Source organism: Dermochelys coriacea, chromosome 13 (assembly GCF_009764565.3).
Source record: "Dermochelys coriacea isolate rDerCor1 chromosome 13, rDerCor1.pri.v4, whole genome shotgun sequence".
Classification (NCBI taxonomy): Eukaryota; Metazoa; Chordata; order Testudines; family Dermochelyidae; genus Dermochelys; species Dermochelys coriacea.
Genome location: NC_050080.1, coordinates 18886817 through 18908602, shown reverse-complemented (window position 1 = coordinate 18908602; position 21786 = coordinate 18886817). Strand labels below are relative to the sequence as shown.

Below are 21786 nucleotides of genomic sequence, written 5' to 3'. Positions count from 1 at the left end.
TACTGCTGAGGGAAAAACTTCCGGCACCGGTGCATTTGGCGAGCACACACACCTAAGTTGAATGGACGTAAGTAACACATCTCGAAGAACACCAGTTATGGAAAAGGTAACTGTCTTTTCTAGGAGTGATCAGCAACTTTTTAAGATGGACATTTGGTGGTGTTTTGCTGTGTAACAATGTATAGTTGAAACTTTTATCTAACTTCTTATTTTAATCTGAAACCTTTTAGGATTAGTTGCTTGGCTGCAATTTGTCTAACACAGGCCTGGATGATGTGGAAATTTATAAATTTCCAGCTAAAGAAATGGAGAGAGCACATCCAGAACCAGATTCCTAAGAAAAAAATAACTTGCACAAAGAGTAAATCAACAAAAAAAGAACCAAACAGAGGTCAGTAGGGTTTTTTTAATTCACTTCAGATATATACTATAAATATTTTTATGCTTGATTTGTTCTTGAAATCTTTTTGTATTTTCCTTGTATCAATTCCCAAGGGAGCTAACGTGTAGTCCATTTCTTATTATATGGTGAAAATAGATGTCATTTTTCACTCACTCAAAGTTAGAAAATAGTATGTTTTGATGGAAACTTACTCATGGTACGCTGTATTGCATGTTGCTAACTCGAGCCAGCAGAGACAATACTACACTATAATAAAAACCTAAATTAACAAAAGCCCACAGAGCTAATGTTCTTTCTAAAGTTGATGTCCTTTACTGAACTCTGCACAGATACAAACTCCACAAATTCTGCATATTACTAGGCTGAAAAGTTTTTAAAAAATTAGTCTTAAAGTTCTATAACAACTTTAGAATACATCTTTTTTGAATGCTTACAAATAAAAACTGTACATTATCTATTTTATCCTGATTACTGAGGCTTTTAAAGTGGCCGTTTTTTTCTTGATGACCATAAATTCTACTTTTATTTAATTTTAGGTCATTTAAATTAGGTAATTAGCTGTCACTTACTCTTCTAAATTCTACACCAAATTACAGAGACTTCTTTTTATAGTGATAATTGGACCCTTTACAATTTAAAGCAGCAGTGAAACTGTAATCTTGTGGACTTCACACTCTGCTGCAGGTGGGAAAATCAGTGACCAGGAGAGATTGAACGTCTGTAGGTGCAGGAGGACGACGCTGCATTGGTTACACTTGTCCTTACCCTTGCAATCAAAAGGGCTAGAAATGTGGGGTGCGGGAGGGTTGTTTTGGTTTGATTTTTGCTTTGGTTTGTTTAAATCTGATTCTGCTGAAGTTGATAGTGGTGGTCCCCTAAATCCCCAGGCCAAACTTCCCACTTGCTTAGAATGAGTGGATTTTTCAAGCTCTGAATAGAGGGATCCAGGCTAGCTTGAAGTTAACTCATACAGGTTGATTCGTAGTGACTGCACAAGATTTTAATACTATGGGACAAATATTGTAGGTTACCATAGACTTTTATTGTGTTAGCATTGATAGTTCACACACAACTATAGTAAAACAAAATCTTCAGGTTCCATCCTCCACTGGCAAAAGGAATGAGAGGGAGAGTTAGTAGGTAAGTATTCTATAAGTCCTTCAAAACATTACCTTGTTCCACCTCTCTGCTGGAAGACCCCAGAGCTTTGCCTACATTAAGTGTTGAATATTGTCATCTGACATTTTTAGGTTTTCATATCAACTTTTTGTTTTGCATTCTACAGAGGCAAATAGCATTTTACCTGTACTTTAGCTTTCCCTGTTTTAAAATTTCAGCTAACTTTGTCAATGGAGCAGTAAAATTAGAAGATGGAGCATCGCCCAGAACAAGAAAATCAAAAGTATTATGAAATGGAAGCTGAAATCGGAAGATGACATATTGACAGAAGACTGTGATTAAAAAACATCTGTCACTGCAGAATCATAGGCTATTTGTCTGTCTTGTTATGATTTAAATGGACACTATCAAGTTAAAATATATTTTAAACACATTTTTATTAATACATAACTTATTATGAAAACTGGTCACTTTTTAATCTAATTTACAATTAGTGTTTGCCTCTTTCAGTTTCACTCAACTTGGACAATGAAAATAGACAAATCACTTGCACTTTCTGGCTCTTAGTAGCACAATTCTGTAATGTTTGAGTGACAGACATTTCAGGGGAATATTTCAGTCTAAAAATCTGTTTATTTGAAATTTAAAAAAACAACTTGGAAACATTTTCATTAATATTACGGTTTAGAAAACCGGTGGTTTTACAAAACCTAAATTCTGGGCCAAAAATATCTTACCATGTATGTTTAACCTTAAACTTTTGCACAACAGACTCTTCTTTTTATCACATTCTGATATTGGAGTAAGAGATAGTATGTCTGAAATACATGTTAGCATGGCAAAAAAAAAAAGAGAGAGAGAGAGAGAGAGAATGACATCTATTTCCCTTCAAAGAATATATAAAACTTGATTTATATAACCTGTTCATCAAGTTCTGACTTAATATACCTAACTTCCTCTTAGGTGATTGTGATATTTTAGTTAGACACACAGATTATTGGATGCAGTCGCCTTGCAGAATTGCCAATGTACATAGGGAGTTTTGAAATAGATTGTAATGTCTTGTTTGGAAACAAGTTGCCAATTAAACATCTAGGGTGAAATCCTGGTGCCATTGAAATAAGTAGGAAAGCTGTCATAGATTTTAGTGAGGCCAGCATTTACGCTATGGCCAAATTTTGTGAAAATTTCCCCCTGGTAATTTTTCTTTAATTTTGGCATTGAGCTGTTTGAAAGTTACACATGGCTTTTTCATAAAGACTATGAAATTGGGTTCAGAAAATGTACTTTCTGTAGCTGCAATTATTTTTAAGGTGCTAAGATTTTTAATTACCTACATTTGGCTGCCACTTGTTTTGGTTTCAAATTCAGATTTAAATTTTTATATCTCCATGAAGCTATTAAGATGCTCATTACTTAAATACTGTTTCAGATATAATTTATATTTAAATCTGTAGACCATTTCAGAATGTTTTTTCAGAAGTAATGAAGTCTGATGCTGGTATAATTAAGAGATCTGGTAAACACTGCATTATAGGCCTCTTATCCCCAACCAATGGCATCGGTTTTGCATGGCGTCTTGTACTACTTCCCATCCTTTCAGCCAATTGGATCCTATTTCTCCAGCACACAAAATTCTGTTCAGAAAACAGTTGACTTATGCAGTAGAGCTGACTTTATAATATATGCGTTGGCTGCATAAAACACTAGAGATGTGCATTAAATTACATTGTCACATGTTCTGAAGTGTCTGTTGTGGTTAAGATTTAGGAGGAAGGTTTACAGTTCCTTAAGTATTAATGCCACAAAATATCATATATACAACTTTCTTGAAAGAATAGTTATTTAAAATGTATCCATATGTAGGTTTTTCTTAATACTATTTCTCCCCTCCCTCCCTTCACTGACTGACCAGGTTCTTTCTTGTACCCTATCTTGTGTTCCTTGAAGCAGTGCAGTGTCTTTTAGTTTTTTAGTGAAGTGAAGCAAAATCTAGTAGGACTGTTGAGGAGCCACTTGTAAAAAGTTCAGCTGTATCTACCCAATTTCTCCCCCTAGAAACTGGCTATAGACCACCTATTCATTTCAGATTGACCCATGTATTCACATACAGTAGAAACAGTTTTTTGGTGTGTTCACCTAAGCTACACTCCATTAAACAGTATTTGCCACTTATCACACAGCATGTTCAAAGCACTTTACAAGCATAAATCCTCATAACCCTCCGGTGAGGCAGATAAATAGCAGTGTTTTCAGTATATAAGAAACGGACAGATTAAGTCACTTGTCCAAGGACACAGTGAGGATCATTGCCTCTACTGGGAGTAGAAATCAGGATTCCTAATTCTTAGTCCAGTGAATGAATCACACCTGATTCCTGACCGCACTTCTGTGAAAGGCAAGCGAGTGAGAGACTGAAGGTTCCATATCATATTACCAGTCCCTTGAGCCATCCAATTTCTTAATCTTAGATTTTGCCACGTTGATCTAAGCGCTTGTTTGACTATGATAAGGCTACTGATATTTTTGTAAATTACCTACATAGTCATGACTGGTATATCTAATGCTATTTAAGTCTTATGAACCCATTTTCTAATTTGCCCTAACGGTTCCCATGTGCAAATGGTATGTAGGAATATCATGTGTGATTTCTCATAAACCTGTACATTTCTGCTAAAAATATTTACCATGGAACTAAAATATATATTTTTTTAACAATTTTAATAAACGTATTTGTATAATCATGAATGCCTCATTTGATAGAAGTATCCTCTTATGAGCAGCTTTCGTGTGACCTGCTTAGTCTCTCTACCATACTGCTCACAAGACAATGCTTTCTCTGATAAGTAACTGCAACTATAAGTATACCATACATTTAGGTTTTGGGCCACTTACCAGCTGAAACGGCCAAAAACTAGTTATTATATAGGTAAAATCTTTTACCCTGAGAAGGGAATTCCTACACTAAGGACACTGTGAATACAGGATAAAATTTGTATTGCTTTTACATTACAGATGCAAACATTTTCTTGAATAAGAATTTTTTTCTTTTCCCCCATCCATTGCAAAAGCATTCAGACCAAGATTTTCCACACACATACACACACACGGAGCCTAAAATTAGGCTCCATCTATACCTATGCACCTAAAAAGGAGACGGATTTTCAAAAGCGTGGAACACCCAGCAGTTACAATTAAGTAGCCAGATTCCCAGAATGGGAACTGCAGAGTATTCAACACTCTTCAAACTCTGGCCACTTATTTAGGAGCCTAAGTGGTAACTTGATGTTAGGGTCCTGTTTTTTTCAAAATTTTAGCCCCAATCTTTTTTCCTTCAATATTATGGAAAAGTACATTTCTAGCACCCTGCTTATGAATTCACTGAACAAAATGTACTTGAATACTATTCTTGTTGCATGTCATACATAATGGACACTTTAAGGAATCTACACTGCTGAAGTCAAATAATTTAAGTGAAACATTTGAAGTGTCTGGCATATAATTATTGTGTGTATGGATACTGTGTGCATACGCACCTACAATATCTGTAAAATAAAGATAGGAATCTCAGTCTTGTAGCACAAGAGAAACTCCCACTATTTCTTTTAAAGGTAAAAATCATTGTTTTTTGTCATTCTATTGCATTTTTGGATGCTCACTGTGGAATATCAAAATGCGTGAAATGAACTAGGCCTGTGCCTTAATATTAAGACATTTCAGTAAACTTTAAACAACTTGCAGCAAAAAAAACCCAAAACAACAACTTTGCACTTAATGCAGTGTGTTTTGACAACTTCACATATGTTTCAGTGACTGTTTGGAATATCAAATAATGGAAGATGGAAAATTGGGGATGGGAGGGATGTGGCTTATTCACACACAAAGCAAGTGTGACTTGCATTGGGGAGCAGACTCTGAGCTGGCTGTTCTGAGGCAGGGACTTTTGCGTGATGACTGGAAGTGGTAATGACTAAAAATAGTAACTTGATCTTATAGTTCAAAATTCCTTGTAGGTTAATATGTAGACTGATTATTTCTGTTTTTAGTTTTTGTTGCTGTTTGTTTTTTGGAGTGGTGGTTTGTTGTTTTTTCTACCTGATTTGAGCATGGGTGACAATAACATGTAAGGGGGAAGGGAAGATTATGGGTTAGGGAAGTAGAAGTTAGGATACTAGTAAGACTAATAAACAACTGTACTAATGTTCCCTTTTGATTGAGTACAAAGCCCCGAACCCACCTAATAATAATTTTTATTGTATTTGAAAGAGTAAATGTTAACAATCTTCAAAAATAAGAACCCCATCTCTGTACACTGCAACCTGTCTTGAATTCATTTTACACTGCCAAATAAAATTTCACATATTGTTTTGTTCCATGGTGGGAAGAAACTTTGTGACACGTTCAGGACTCGTGTACTTGTATTAAGCACAATATTTAGGACAAAGCTATGAAAGAGGGGTCAGCAATTAAAAATTTCCAAGTGATTGACAATTGATTTTTTTAAGTTTTGTACATTTGGAAATATTGTCCAACAATCTCTTCCCCCATCTTTGAAACAACAACCAAAATACTAAACTAATCTATATCTCTGAAGCTACAACAAGACCCTAATTGTGCAAAGCACATACTTAACTCTCATTGACTTCAATGAGACTGATGTGCATAAGTGCTTTGCTAGGTTGGGGCCTAACTCAAATATATTTAATTCAGGATTACGGTTGGGAGTGCATACTGCCTCTTCATCTTTAAAGCACATTGATGTCAAGGGTGGAATTCTCAGAGTGCCTAAATGTCTTAAGAGCACTTAGGACTTGTGCCCAGAAACCCAAAGGTATTTAGGCCCCAAACTCCCTTTGGAATCAAGGAGCATTAGAGGCCTAAATATCTTTGAGGATCTGGGCCTTGTATTTCTAAATAAAATAAGCCCCAACTTTTAAAAGTATTTAGGTGCCTAATTCCCACTGATTTCACTGGGAGTTAAATGTATAAATACTTTAAAAATCTGGGTCTTAGGCACTTCTGAAAATATTACCCAAAGTGTTTAAGATCATACACTAACAACATGTATTTTATCACAAGTAATGAATTTCCTTGTTTTTGTAGGTTTGTCAGACCTTCACAAAACTAGTTTGATATTTTTCATTTTAATAGTATTATAAACTTCAAATACATTAAATACCAAGTTCTGCATCTATGTTTCCTTCAGCCCCATTGACTTAGCTGAGGTTTTATGGGATCTCAGTGCAAAATCTGAGGCAAAAACTCTCTAGTCCTATGACAACTCTATGAATAGTCCTATTAATTTGTATAAGCATTTTAATTAAATCATAAATAATCTTTTAGTCGTTTTCAGTCAATTTTCTGTTCTGTCCTGTATAGTTCTAGACTTCAGTTGCATGTCAGGAGTCCTTCAGAGGTAAGGTTTATTTGGCGGAGGGGAGCATGCATATTAAAGTCACCTGATAAAAGCTCTTATCAGTTTTAAATAGAAAAAACTTACTGTGCAAATAACTTATTGTGAAACCAAAATTGGATCCTCTTATTTAACCCTCAGAACATGAAGGGGTTATTCTTTATCTGCAATGTATTGCTTTAAGGTTACAATGACATTTTCTAGTAAGTACAAAATCATTTAAGCTATCAACTTGTATTTTCTAAATTTTGAACTGTTATTTAAAACCACTGTACAGATTTACTGATGCTGTTTCTGTGGCAGTACTTCAACTAGAGCATGATCCAACTATTAAAGTCAACAAAAAGACCCCCAACAGGAGTTGGATCAGGCCCTAATGGTACATATTTTCTTTCAGAGTTTGCTTCACTCCAGCTCCAAGATGTATATAAGAAAAATTTCTAAATGCACAATATTGTCAAATAATGAAGCAGTGGTACTTCACATGCTATAAATTTATTTAATTGGGTTTCCTATTAGATGATTTGGCAGAGGGGGCAATGAACTATGATTTTTATAAATGTATCATCAACATCTGATTGTCTCCCAACATTACCTATTGGAATGGCTGCTATATCTAGTTAAGTTGGAGGTACATTGCTACTTGGAATACACTCTCTGATGCATTCCTTAATCTGTCTGAATGTTGGCTACTTCCCCCACCCCAAAATGTAATATATGCTAGTACTGAGAATTGTTGGCTAAAAAGGACCTTAATACTGTAAATGGTAAAGTTATAAATATTAAACCTCTCTTTATCGTTACTAGTTTTAACCATCATAAACAAGAGAGTAATGTTTACAAACTGTAATAGTGTCTTAACATTTTTTTACAATTATCCAGTAAAATTCTTATATAGAGTTGACTCTACACTTAAACCAGCAATGTACTCCATATTATATTGCTCATGAACCATGATTAATGTGGAACTGTCTGATTGCAACAAATATGGAAGCTTGGGTTTTTTAATTGATGTTAAACTGTACTTTCCGTTTAACTGATTTATCTGTTCTCTTCCAGTTAATCTACTTGAGTGCTGAAATGCATTGCTTTTTCTAATGCATCAAGAAAAATTACTCTGTTTAAAACATCTCTTTATCCACCACTCTGTAGGCTAAAATTGTGCTAAATTAATAACCATCAGTTATTTTACTTTTGACCCCTGTAAAGTTTATGTAATTGGTTGTTTGTTTGGTTTGCTTTTGTTTGTAAAACATAGCACAAAAGCTGTGTTTTCTGATGTATGTAAACTAGTGATTATTCATTTGCTTGGTAAAATGCCTAATAGGAGACCTTGCTCCATAGAAAGTTTTTTTGCTGGTATTCTGTAACTGTTTCTGATATGTATTTATGATACTTTTTTAATTCTGTAATTTTAATTTTTTTTGTTGCCATTAAATCCATGTTTTATTACTACACTAAATCAGTTGGTTTTTGTAGTTTGGTCAATTAAGTAGTCAAGCCATCTGAAAAGCACTAACAGTGCCTATGGAGAAAGTATTATTAAAAGTATGCACATAACTATGCAAAGTGCATCTGGGTTTATTCCCATTTTCCAACATTTTATCTCTTTCCTGTTGATAATCTTTGCTTAGTGCCTGTTGATAGGAGGCACTTCTTTCTTCTGTCTCCATGGTGCACATAATGATCCTTCTGTGCTGGTCCAGACAGTGGCTGTGAGGAATTTTCTACATTAGATTTGATTCTCCACTTCTCCACCCCCCACCCCCCAGAAGTGCAGCTACACAAATGCATTGCTGCTAAGCCCTTATGTAGACACTTGCACCAATATAAAGCAGGTAAGTTGCAATTTTTACAGCTGTGCAGCATGTCTATATTTAGGCTTTGTTTACACTTAAAAGTTATGTCTGACCCATGCAAATATGTAGGGAAAAAAACCACACCCCTGCCTGACATACCTATACCAACAAAAGCCCCAGGGTAGATGCAGTGATGTTGATAGAAGAGTGCCTCTGTCTACATAGGTAATGTTTGGGGATGTTGTGTTCCTAAACCTACAGAAAAAGTTCCATCAGCATAGGCTGCATCTACATTATGCCTGGATGACAATTGTAGGATCTCCAAGAATTCTAACTCCAATGCAAAGGGGTGCCATCTTCCCAATTATTATACGCAAATAATACTATATATACAGTGCTTTGCAAACATTAACTCCGTGTAGTATATGCATGGTGAGACCTCCCGCCCCGCCAAAAGAAGAGCTGGACCCATTGACTTTCAATGGTAATTGTGCTCACAGGCTTTTTTGAAAATCACATCCTCAACCTGGAATCTATTTGGTTCTTTTTGGCTCATGCAGCACTAACTATAGACTTTGCAGGAAGAACATAGTAAAATTTTGTCAATAACGCATGAGCCCAACTAAAATCTACTGCAAAGTAGAGTGAACGAACTTCATTTTTCACAACAAAACTGCACTTTGAAGAAATGACTAATTTAGAAAATAGTTTGATTCCAGGAAAGAAAACAACCCTCTAAATTGCAGAAAGCATGTTAAATAATACATTAAAAATGGATGTGGAATCAACTAAAGAAGTATCCTCCATGCAACATTAAGGAAATGTGCAGTCTTCGAGGGGTGGGGGGGGGAGGGAATTAAATCTCATGTTTTTAGGAATAGAGGAGGGAAGGGCAGATGCAGGTTTTATTACTGGGACCTATGGAGTTCTAGAACTTTTTCTAGATTCCTACTTGATCTGCCTCTTAAGCTGAATCAAATATTTTTCCCAGGAACCTTCCTGAAGCTTTGGAAAATTAGATACTAAAGTACCTAACTTGTAATAATATTTATAAATACAGCTGCTAATTAACATTTGACAGAACTTTGAGCAAAATGTCAGACCTCTAGGAGCATAAAGTATCATCCCTTGTAAAGTATGTGTATGTGGATAGTTCTTGGTTGACGCACCTGAGCCAGAGCTGATTCTATGAAGGATAACTTCATCTGAGTAAGCACTACCCTATTAGGCAAACGTGTCTTTTGGAAGGCTACTGATTACTGTAATTCATAATTACTTTATTTCTGACCAATTTGGGTTCTGACAAAGGAATCAACTTCCAGCTAAGAACTGGATACTTATTTGGTCTACCACTATCAGGTGATGAATGTGTACAATTACTGAAAGTGTGTAAAGGGCTCATGACCTGTCTGTCCAGTGGGAGAGCCCATTTTCTTGTATTTGAGGGCTTTTAATATACAAGATTTCAGTAACTTTATCCATAGGACCATAAATCATTGAAGACATCTTGTTTTTTCTTTTTTTAGTAATTACTTTTATGCATCCTTTTACCTCCTGAAAAGTAGTTTAAGGTGGGGCTGTACTTACTTCCAATTATGGAATTGGAAAGTACTTCAAATGAAACCCACTCCTTTAATTCATCTGGCTGCACGGAGTCTTACTCGGTTTCTGAAAAGGATGTCTCTAACATGCTCTTGAGGCAGAATTTGGCTGGCGTTCTCAAGCTAAGTTTGTAGCTTCATCAAGTAATGCTGAGGCACAAATCTGTGGTTTTTTTAATTGACATTTATATTTGGAGTATACATTATTCCCAGGAATATGCCTACAAGTATATATTCCTTAATCAGAACATATAAACAATCAGGACTTAAAGATGCATAAAAATAAAGAGTTAATGCCTCTCTCTGAATCTAAGGCAAGCTACACGGTGTGGATGGTCTTCTACATTTACATGCAGCCCCTCTGTCTTCCATGGAGCTCCATGTAGGTGCAAGTCTGCTCATTTGTTGTAAATTACAGGATTAATATTGACGAACATCAATATTTAGGTTTTACATATTTAACCTCTAAACAGTGAAAGTCCCTAAAATACATCTACAATAGTTACAATTTTGAATTCTCAATTATATTTCTACAGCATCTGAATTATCCTCAACCAGAATGTGAATTCAAATACATATATTATTTATAACATTATGCAGATTTGCTGTCCAAATTAGTATTATCATCTAGTAGGTCCTGCTGCAGTAAGGCTTCTTTCCCTTATAATATTGGCAAATGAATCTATCCTCCTCAAGAATGTATAAACCATTCCATATTTAGACCTATTTTTTAAAAAAATTAGTGATTTTGGATATTTCTGGGTTTCTAACCTGAGACCATTTAAATTGGTCTGAATCCCAGAAGCTGGGTGTTGAGAGCTTTCCAGTCTTCTCAGTGGTAGTCCAGATTTATCATATGTAGCTACTTTTCAGTAGTTAAATAGAATTGTTTCTAACTATTCTAACAGTCATCAGTTGCTCTAAGTGTTCTAAAAATTTCAATTTGAAAAGTTTTTTTTTAAACTAGGTAAATGGTTTATTACTAATTTACACTGATACAAATTTAGAAGTGGAATTTTCTCCTTTCCATCATATACTAATAAGATCTAACTTGTAGAACTGCGTTGCATATTGTAGAAGGCTTATCTTCAAGTACAAGATGCATATAATTCCCATATTTTGAACTACTGTAATATAAAGATACAAGATTGTATTTGTCTATGCCTAGTTAATTGAATTTCAGAGATAAAAGTAAGTGTGGTAATAGAGAGATGTAGGACTTAATTTACATGCCACATGCCATTTCTTCTAAATAACATAATTTGTTCCAGTATTAATAATTGTGATTTTGTGATTTCTGTAGGTGCATTTAATGAAAAAAGTTGGTTTTCCTTTCCCCGGCATGTACAGTCTTACTTAGATCATTTATCCCTGCTTTTTAACCTTTTGAGTATAGTCTGAGCTTTTTTCCACAGATAAGGGAGCACAAGTGCCTTGCCTTAATCTCAATCAGGAAACTACTAAGGAACAAATAAGAGGGCAGATCACCTGCCATGAAATCACTTTTTCATGTCAATATTTGCACAGTGTGTGTTTGGGGGGAAACTCTCCCTCAGCACAAGAGTGCCTTAACATGAATCCTAAAAATGAGTGAGCTATGGCAGATCTGGTTCCTGTTCTAATGCACTCAAATCATGTTGTAACTTAAATCACTGCATTTCTACGTTATAAAACGAGATGGTGGCTGCTGCTTTTCTCCCCCATGAAGCTGGCCACATTCTTTGCTATAACCTTTCACGCAGCAAGGGGCAGCCCTTGATATCTCAGTACGCATCTGACCTACTCCAAGAGATGTAGCAAACAGCGCTGAGATAATCGCAGAGGCGATGGCCACTTGCAAAGCCCTCTTCCCGCAGCGCGGGGCGAGACTCACCGCTCACAATAGCAACGCCTCTAAGCTGTTTGGGTGATTGTTTGAAACGACAGTTTGAATTCTGTAGAAATGTTTGCTGAGCCCCCTCCCAACTTCAGTTCCGTGACCCCAAAAGAAAAGCTCTCCAGGGGTGAGTGACTTTCTCCAGCTCCAGCCCGGCGAACACGTACGCCTCTGTTGAACTGCGTCCCTGCGAGTCGTGGGGGCGCGCTGGCAGGGTCGGGGGCCTTACCGGGCAGTTGAGCCCTTTGTGGGCATCAAGCGAGCCCCAGTCCTAGTAATACAGATACCGACGCGAACCTGAAGAGAACCCTCAAGAGACAGACAAAAGCTGGCTGCTTGTCAAAGGCGGCCCTCCTACAAGCGGGCTGTGAGCAGCCGGGCCCTCCCACGCGGCTCTCCCCGCACCCTGGGCAGGGCAGACAGGCGGCGAGCGCCTCAGCCCCGGCGCCGCTAGGCAGCCTGCGTACCGGCACGTCCCTTTTCCTTTGGGAGGCCTGCCCGGCCTCTGTGCGGGGCTCTGAGCTAGGGCTAAGGGGTGTGTGTACGAGACAAGGTCCCACGCGGGGGGGGGGGTCCCCACAGCTCACATAACGCTGCTTTCCCGCCCCGCTACCGGTGTTGTTATTTAACTCCCCAGAACCGGGAAGTTGGACGCCGGAAACAGAAAGAAAAGGAGGACTTGTGGCACCTTAGAGACTAACACATTTATTAGAGCGTAATAACAGGTTTCAGAGTAGCAGCCGTGTTAGTCTGTATTCGCAAAAAGAAAAGGAGGACTTGTGGCACCTTAGAGACTAACAAATTTATTAGAACATAAGCTTTCGTGAGCTACAGCTCATCGGATGCATCCGATGAAGTGAGCTGTAGCTCACGAAAGCTTCTGCTCTAATAAATTTGTTAGTCTCTAAGGTGCCACGGGTACTCCTTTTCTTTTATTTATTAGAGCATAAGCTTTCCTGAGCTACAGCTCACTTCATCGGATGCATTGAGCTGTAGCTCACGAAAGCTTATGCTCTAATAAATGTGTTAGTCTCTAAGGTGCCACAAGTCCTCCTTTTCTTTTTGCGGATACAGACTAACCCGGCTGCTACTCTGAAACCGGAAACAGAATGATTTAAGGAAAAAAAAAAAATCCCCATCGAGGCCACCGATTGGCGGGCAGCCGCGGAGGCCACTGGGAGAAGAAGTTTTAAAGGGGTGTGTGGCTCGGCGAAGGCCTACAGGTTCCATGGTGAGTCGCGGTGAAGGGGGCAGGGCGCGTCAGGACTACAGGTCCCATTGTATCCCGCGCCGTCGGAACTACATATCCCGCAATGCCCCGCGGTGGCCGGGCTGAGTCCGGCTGTGGCTGGCGGGGGCTCTCGGAGAGGCTGGTTCCTATTTAAACTCAGGCAAGGAGGAAAATGGCGGCGAGGAGCTGAGTGTGGGGGACTTGGGGAGAAGGAGACGCTAGCGAGCTCTGGCTCCCGTCCCTGGTGAGTACGGCGCGGGGTGGGGTCGGGGTCGGGGTCGGGGTCCTCGCTCTTGCTCCTCCGCTTCCAGATCTGGGGGGCGGTGGCAGGGCAGGACTGTTGCTTGGGAGGGGAGGTAACAGTGTGGGGCGAGGGTCTGAGGGGCGCCTCTAGCCCCTGTGCTGGGCGTGCCTCCCTCGCCGGCTGGGGCGCAGGGCGCTTCTCGTTTTGGGGGGCGGAGGGGTCGCTAAACCCGCGGGTCCGAGCGCGCGCGCGCTCCTGGCCAGGAGAAGTTTGAGGGGTGTGTTTGTGTGGCTGGGAGGGCGCTCCCTAAGCCAGCAGCAGAGGCTGTGGGGCCCGGAGATAGAAGGGCTCCCTAAATCCCTGTCCCTTATCAGGTACACGCCCCGGCAATATGGGTGGAGGTCCCTTTGGGGACAGCCGAAACTACAGGAGTGCTCGGGGATTTCTTTGCTCGCCTCCGCTGAGTGGGGGGTGGGGGGCGGTGAATTACTTGAGGTAAACTGGGATGAATAGGGCTCGATGGGTGGGGGCCGGGGGCCCGTCTGGATGTGAGCTGGTTTCAAAGCCCTTGTTGTTTTGGTAAGTTTCAAGCGTGGCTTCTAGTCGTCGTCTCTCCCTCGGGAAATACGGGAATGGATGGGAGGGATTGGCAATTTGAGGTGATTTCCGCGTCTGTCTTGTCCTCTTCTGCCTCATAACCGTGGTGAGTGTATGGTGTTGTTGGGAGATGGAGGCAAGAACCAGCTTCCGGTGTCGTGAGGTAACAGGGTAATGACTCTGAAAAGGGTAATGACAGGTTTCAGAGTAGCAGCCGTGTTAGTCTGTATTCGCAAAAAGAAAAGGAGTACTTGTGGCACCTTAGAGACTAGCAAATAAAATAAATAAATAAATTTGTTAGTCTCTAAGGTGCCACAAGTACTCCTTTTTCTTTTAGGGTAACGACTAGAAGGCTAAGGATGGTGGTGGTGGGCTACTGGTGTGCTTGGCTCTGTAGGGTGCTGTCTGAGGCTGAAATCATTCCAGTGCCTTATTCATTCTGTGCTTGCTTAGTCTTGTTGCTGCTTTTCAGTGTGGTGGAAGCTGTTGCTTCGTAAAGCTCCGCACTTTATTCTGCCAACTCCGTCAACTAAAATAGCCTTGAAAGCTATTTTTGTCCATTCAGAGGGCTCCTCCTTCCCTTTTAAACTGTTAGAAGGAAGTTCAATTTAATGTATGCATACTTTTGTCTAAAAGTTAATACAGAAAGAAAATGGTATCCTGGCTAAAACTGAAGTGGATCTTTAGACAAAACTGTATAGACCCTTGTCCATTTTATAGTACCGTTCAGCCTCAAAAACGTCAAATAGAATTTTTTAAATTTGTTAAATCATACATTTTAATATAAAGTAAATTTTTTTTAATATTAAAATGTACGTAGTATTGATGGTGTCTTTGCTGTACATGACACAAAGATGCTTTCATTCTGGGTTTGGGTTTTTTGGTACTGCAGATAGCCACAATGTGTAATATATTGTGTTTAGAGGGTGCAAAAAAACAAGACTTTCTAGTAAAAGTGTCTGATATGAACATTACAGTACCTCCTTAATAGTCAATAACTAGTGATGGATTTCAGAGTAGCAGCTGTTAGTCTTCTGAGTAGCAGCTGTGTTAGTCTGTATTCGCAAAAAGAAAAGGAGTACTTGTGGCACCTTAGAGACTAACAAATTTATTAGAGCATAAGCTTTCGTGAGCTACAGCTCACTTCATCGGATGCATTTGGTGTGGTGGGGGAATTTTTTTTATTTAGTCTACCACCACTCTCTCACCTCTAACCTCATATTACTGCAGCAAAGGTGCTGGTATTTACCTTCTGTTTGTTGTTCTCCTGTTAATGTAAATAAACAGAAGGTAAATACCAGCACCTTTGCTGCAGTAATATGAGGTTAGAGGTGAGAGAGTGGTGGTAGACTAAATAAAAAAAATTCCCCCAAGAAACTCTCTCAACCACCACACCTGAGAGAAATGTGCAGTATTGAACAACAATCAAACTACTTAGTGCAAAAGCAAAAGTGCTGCTTCCAGCCTTGCTTTATCTTGAAGTCTAGGTTTCTGTTTTTTTAATAGGAAGGTATAACACATACGGCCTGTGACTATATTAATTTGGAAATATGCATTGTATGCTAATGTTTTCAGGTTTCAGAGTAGCAGCCATGTTAGTCTGTATTCGTAAAAAGAAAAGGAGTACTTGTAGCACCTTAGAGACTATCAAATTTATTTGAGCATAAGCTTTTGTGAGCTACAGCTCACTTCATCAGTGCATATCCCTTATCTGGCACCCACCGTACAGCTAAGACAAAATTCAGGATGGGAAAGGAAAGAAAGCTTGACCACAATAGAATATTCTCTCTTAGAGTCCTATGCCTTTTTATAGTCGTGCTGAACTAGAGGAGAACTTTACAAGACAAACCTTTATCTTACTGATTTTTGTGTTACTGCTGTATAAGAAAACAAACTGAGGCTTCAGCAAAGGAAGACACCCTAGCTACATAAATTTTGTATGTAAGATGATATAGGAAACTGTAGTCTGACAGTGGAGGTTGCTTCAGGTTCTGCATTTAAATGAACAGTAATCGAAGATGTTATGATTGCAAAATATCCTGTGTTGCACCTTGTGTTGGTATAAGCTGCAGGAGAAATTTCATTGCAGAGATTTAAATAAATAAATAAATAAATAAATAAAAAATGACCAAGGCTGAAGGAGGGAAATGAAATGGTTTAAACCAGAAAAATATTGGACATAAAGAGTATATAAGGGATTGCAAGGGAGTCCTTAAAGCTGATTTCTGGAGAAAATGCTCATTGATAAGACCTGCCTGTTCATTTTTACACTTTTTAAATCTATTGATGATTTCAACTTGAATACTGTATTAAGGTGCAACTCTGAACTATCATATGTAAATTCCCAATTTCATCTTGTACATCAAATGTCTGCTACAGATTATATTCCAAATAACTAAACAAAGGTGCATTGGATGGCTTTTTTCCCCATTTAAAAATTGTGCAGTTCTCTCCAATTATCTTGCTTAATTTAAAATTGAAGATTATTTCAAGAATGGATTTACTTTTATGTAATTCTGTAACAGTTATCAATAAACTTTTTTTAAAAGATAGACAAAATTAAATGAACTTTTATTTCAATCTAATTAGTGTAGTGTTAAAGAAATTCTTTATTAAACATATAAAATGACTACTGATGGTTTTAATGACATTTCACAAGGCAGAAGAGAACATTTCATGCTTTTAGATAGGCCTACTAAATTCAAGAAACCTTTATAAGGAACTATTCTACTAGTTAATACTAATAACTTGTTAGTAAAACCATTCTCACTAACTTACACAGTGTTTACCCTTCTATAAAGCCTACTTAATGGATTTCCTTAGAGAATATCACTTTAAGCACAGGTAGTGGCATGACTTAACTCTTCCAGTCTTCTTAAATTTAGTTTTAAAAGCGTTTGTTTTTTCCCGATCTTAAAAATACTAAATTCAGTCCTTGCTCTGAAAATCTTTAATATTTTTAATCTGTTAAATAGTGACTTGGGTTCAGAGTTGGTCTATATAACGAGAAAGGAGTTGTCCTAAATAAGTCTCCAGTGGGATTTGTCTAAGTGTCTAAACTATATAGCAACTTTGCCCTGACTTAACCAGAGGCATGTTGGGGATCAATGACTAAAAAAGCATAGGGAAAGATTAAAGAGTTGGTGGTATGCCTAAATTCAGATTGAACAGTTTATGTTCCCATATCTTTGAACCATCTTTTCACCAGTCTGTGACAGTCTGCTTAACTCTGCTGAGGCCTTACCTATGATGGGGCACTCAGAAAAGTTAAGATGTTAACTAAAGATGTGAAGTTAAGCATGTTAATCTCCCTTGTGGATGCTCTAATTCAGGAGTGAAGTGGTCTTGGTTTGCTGTAGTTTGAGTCTTAATGTGCTTAAACTTAGGGTTTATCTAAGCTTAAAATGCTGCAGCAGCACTTCTGCAATTGTCGCCGTAGCACTTTAGTGAAGACACCAACTATACCAATGGGAGGGATTCTCCCATCAGCATCCATAATACACCTCTCCAAGAGGCGGTAGCTAGGTGGATGGGAGAATTCTTCTATCAACCTAGTGCTGTCTAAACCAGCAATTAGACTGGTTTAACTGCCTTTAATGTAAAATGCTGCTGCAGTGCAGCTGTGCTGCCATAGAACTTCAGTGAAAATGCTACCTAAGCTGATAGGAGGGATGCATTGTAGTTTGGACCTAACCTCCAGTGAATTTTCTTGTTGATCTTGCGATTGTCTCTCAGGCAGGTGAGGTACCTATGCTGATGGGAGAAGGGGTTGGGGCACGAGGGGGTCAAGGTGCAGATCTGAGTGGTGCTTACCTCGGGCAGCTTCCAGAAGCAGCGTCATGTCCCTCCTCTGGCTCCTACACGGAGGCATGGCCAGGTGGCTGTGTGCACTGCCCCATCTGCAGGTACCGCCCCTGCAGCTCCCATAGGCCCCATTTGCTGGCCAATGGGAGCTGTGGGAGCAGCACTTGGGGCAGGGGCAGTGTGCGGACCCCCTGACTACCTAAATGCATAGGAACCGGAGGGGGGATGTGCCGCTGCTTTCAGGAGCTGCACAGCACAAGCCTCTAACCCCGTTTCCCAGCAGCAGCTTGAAGGCTGGATGCAGCCCCCAGGATGTAGTGTGCCCACCCCTGCTCTAAAGCTGCTTTGAAGGGGCATAACTGGGCAAGGGATAGCATCTAGAAAATATAAAATATTGTCCATTTGTGGAGAATTCCAACTAAACCCTCAATGTTTCAGTACTTCAAAACATCTAGAAAATATCCAGTATTGCTAAACCCAAGCATTTTAAAAAGAGATTTTAAATATTTGTCTTGTGTTGAGCCTTTAGGATTCATGTGCTCAAGCTTGTTTCTGCAACCATGAGGGTTACAATTTTTTTTTAATGAAATCTGGCATTTTCCGATGATGGTTCCAGCAGCTTTCTTTTTAAGAAAAACACCAAACTGAGACACTTAAATGTAGCATTGCCAGCTCTCATGATTTTATCATGAAACTGTTTCCCTGCTGTAAACTTGTACAAATTGCACAAGACATTCTGTCTCATTAAGATGTCCTTGTAATGGGATACTTTTCTTCCCTAGGTGAAAACCTGTCCCTGAGACTTAAGAGGCAGCAATTCTGAGAATGGTTAGTGAACACTAGAGATTATCATTGAATATGGTGTTTTAACAAGTCACTTTGCAAATCATTCTTTTAAGGTAGTTTTTCCATGAAGAAGGGAAAATTTGAGAGGGAATTTCAAGGCAGTTCAAGCACTGTTCTGAAAGTTCACCAATCCTAAGAAGAATGAAGACTGAGTTCTGAAGGTTTCTAAAAATTTAAATCCAAGTAAAAACTGCAGAGGAGCTCTCTGGATTGCCCATATCTGTAGCTGTTGAAATAGGATGGATGGTGTTATCCACTTCTTACTTGGACTTTTTAGTTACAGTAACTTTGTTTTCAGTTGTAAATTTAAGTATTCATTCTGTATGTATAGTAGGTATATAACAAACAAAAAGCCTAAGAATTGTGGCTAAGTAGTGGGCAGGAAGCTTGCAGTTGTATTGCAGTGCTTACAAATCGAAAAATAGTAATATAAACAAATGTAGAAGCTGTGTCAGGGAAGTGGGGAGCTCTATGGCCATTAGTATCAGGTTGTCATTGCTTTTAATTTTACTTAATTAGAAAGTAAAGCATCCACCACCTCACTACTGTGGATAGTTTTATATGTGTTCATAAGCTACTGAAAACAAGTAATTCTAATTAAGTGTAATTGATATTCCTGCAAATGCAGTAGCAAACACTACCGCAGGGCCATGTAATATATTTTTAAATTCTAAAACAATATGTTCATGCTATGACTTCTCCTAATATATGTAGACACAATAATGGACTTCCTAAATTTCTTTAAGATCTGCATGTGTCAAAAGCAGATTTTCTTTATATTCTAAATTATGTAACTTTTTTAGAAACTTTAAATTGAGGGGGAAAACTGCCCCAAGAACTACTTGTCAAATTGCACTTGAGGTCTGTAGAGGAATCTAAACACTGCGCTGGTATAAAGCTTGGTTGTTCAGTCCCATTGGCTAAATATTGAATGAGCGTAGCTGTTTACATACAGATAAGTCAAGTGCAGCTTCCAGTGCTGATTCAGCCCCAAAAGCCTGGTGACAAGATGGCTTGTGAACTAACTTGAGAGAAGTGTGTCAATCAACTTTTTTGTTTCTTTTATGACTGCCAGTACTAGTCATAAACACTGTCTCCCTAGTGCTATCTCTGACTCAATAATTGGGCTGACAAGGATTTGAGAAAATATTTGGTAATTCTTTTTGGAGGGCTCTTGTTAATGGAGACAAATCATTTATTTAATGACAGGTTTCAGAGTAGCAGCCATGTTAGTCTGTGTCTGCAAAAAGAAAAGGAGTACTTGCGGCACCTTAGAGACTAACCAATTTATTTGAGCATAAGCTTTCGTGAGCTACAGCTCACTTCATCGGATGCATGCAGTGGAAAAAAACAGTGGGGAGATTTTATATACACAGAGAATGTGAAACAATGGGTGTTACCATACACACTGTAATGAGAGAGATCAGGTAAGGTGAGCTATTACCAGCGGGGAGGGAGAGAGATCGAGAGGGGGGGGGGGGAAACAAAACCAAAAAACCCCCCACCTTTTGTAGTGATGATCAAGGTGGGTCATTTCCAGTAGTTGACAAGAACGTCTGAGGAACAGTAAGGTGTGTGGGGGGGGAATAAGCATGGGGAAATAGTTTTACTTTGTGTAATGACACATCCACCCCCAGTTTTTATTAAAGCCTAATTTAATGGTGTCCAGTTTGCAAATTAATTCCAGTTTAGCAGTCTCTCGTTGGAGTCTGTTTTTGAAGTTTTTTTGTTGTAATATTGCCGCTTTTAGGTCTGTAATCGAGTGACCAGAGAGATTGAAGTGTTCTTCGACTGGTTTTTAAATGTTATAGTTCTTGATGTCTGATTATGTCCATTTATTTTTACATAGAGACTGTCCAGTTTGGCCAATGTACATGGCAGAGGGTCATTGCTGGCACATGATGGCATATATCACATTGGTAGATGTGCAGATGAACGAGCCTCTGATAGTGTGGCTGATATGATTAGGCCCTATGATGGTGTCCCCTGAATAGATATGTGGACAGAGTTGGCAACGGGCTTTGTTGCAAGGATAGGTTCCTGGATTAGTGGTTTTGTTGTGTGGTGTGTGGTTGCTAGTGAGTATTTGCTTCATGTTGGGGGGCTGTCTGTAAGCAAGGACTAGCCTGTCTCCCAAGATCTGTGAGAGTGATGGGTCGTCCTTTAGGATAGGTTGTAGATCCTTGATGTGTTGGAGAGGTTTTAGTTGGGAGCTGAAGGTGATGGCTAGTGGCGTTCTGTTATTTTCTTTGTTGGGCCTGTCCCCATGGAAAAGAAGCCCTTGAGGAATTCCATCATTTCAACAATTTCCATCCCACCTTGACACATCAACCTCAGCCTTGACCAGACCACACAAGAGATCCACTTCCTGGACACTACTGTGCTAATAAGCGATGGTCACATCCTCAAAATTGAGACTGAGTATACACCACCCTATACCGGAAACCTACTGACAACTATATTTACCTACATGCCTCCAGCTTTCATCCAGACCACAGCATACGATCCATTGTCTACAGCCAAGCTCTGCGATACAACCACATTTGCTTCAACCCCTCAGACAGAGACAAATACCTACAAGATCTCTTTCAAGTGTTCTTAAACTACAATACCCACCTGTTGAAGTGAAGAAACAGATTGACAGAGCCAGAAGAGTACCTAGAAGTCACCTGCTACAGGACAGCATGTTAAACTTCCCACTGTAATTGGTGGTAAACTGTTAAATTTTCTCCTTCCCTGGGTGGTAGGTGTAGGTAGCAGAGTATCAAACAAATCACACTGCACACTTTATTAACTGTCCAGTTTTCAAAAGAAACTTGTTGTCAGGGATGATATAGGTGTACTTGGCTCTGC

At 39.0% G+C, this 21786-nt stretch overlaps 2 protein-coding genes across 15 annotated transcripts in view; both read left to right on the top strand.

Annotated features, from left to right (window-relative positions):
* Positions 1-5272, top strand: part of LOC119841848 (translocating chain-associated membrane protein 1-like) — a 54123-nt gene extending 48851 nt beyond the window's left edge. For all 5 annotated transcript variants that reach the window (XM_038369565.2, XM_043495708.1, XM_043495707.1 and 2 more), the window contains 2 exons: positions 231-391; positions 1741-5272. In XM_038369565.2, coding sequence (XP_038225493.1) covers positions 231-391; positions 1741-1814 — 235 coding nt within the window. In that variant the 3' untranslated portion in view covers positions 1815-5272. The remainder of the gene's footprint in view (positions 1-230; positions 392-1740) is intronic.
* Positions 5273-12219: 6947 nt separating this feature from the next.
* Positions 12220-21786, top strand: part of NCOA3 (nuclear receptor coactivator 3) — a 174861-nt gene continuing 165294 nt past the window's right edge. For 6 of the 10 annotated variants that reach the window (XM_038368999.2, XM_038368995.2, XM_038368990.2 and 3 more), the window contains exon 1: positions 13434-13686. The gene's annotated coding sequence lies outside the window, so the exon portion shown is untranslated. Of the gene's footprint in view, positions 12339-13433; positions 13687-18869; positions 18916-21786 lie in introns of those variants that run through there. The other 4 variants (XM_038368996.2, XM_038368994.2, XM_043495689.1 and 1 more) reach the window with 3 other exon arrangements.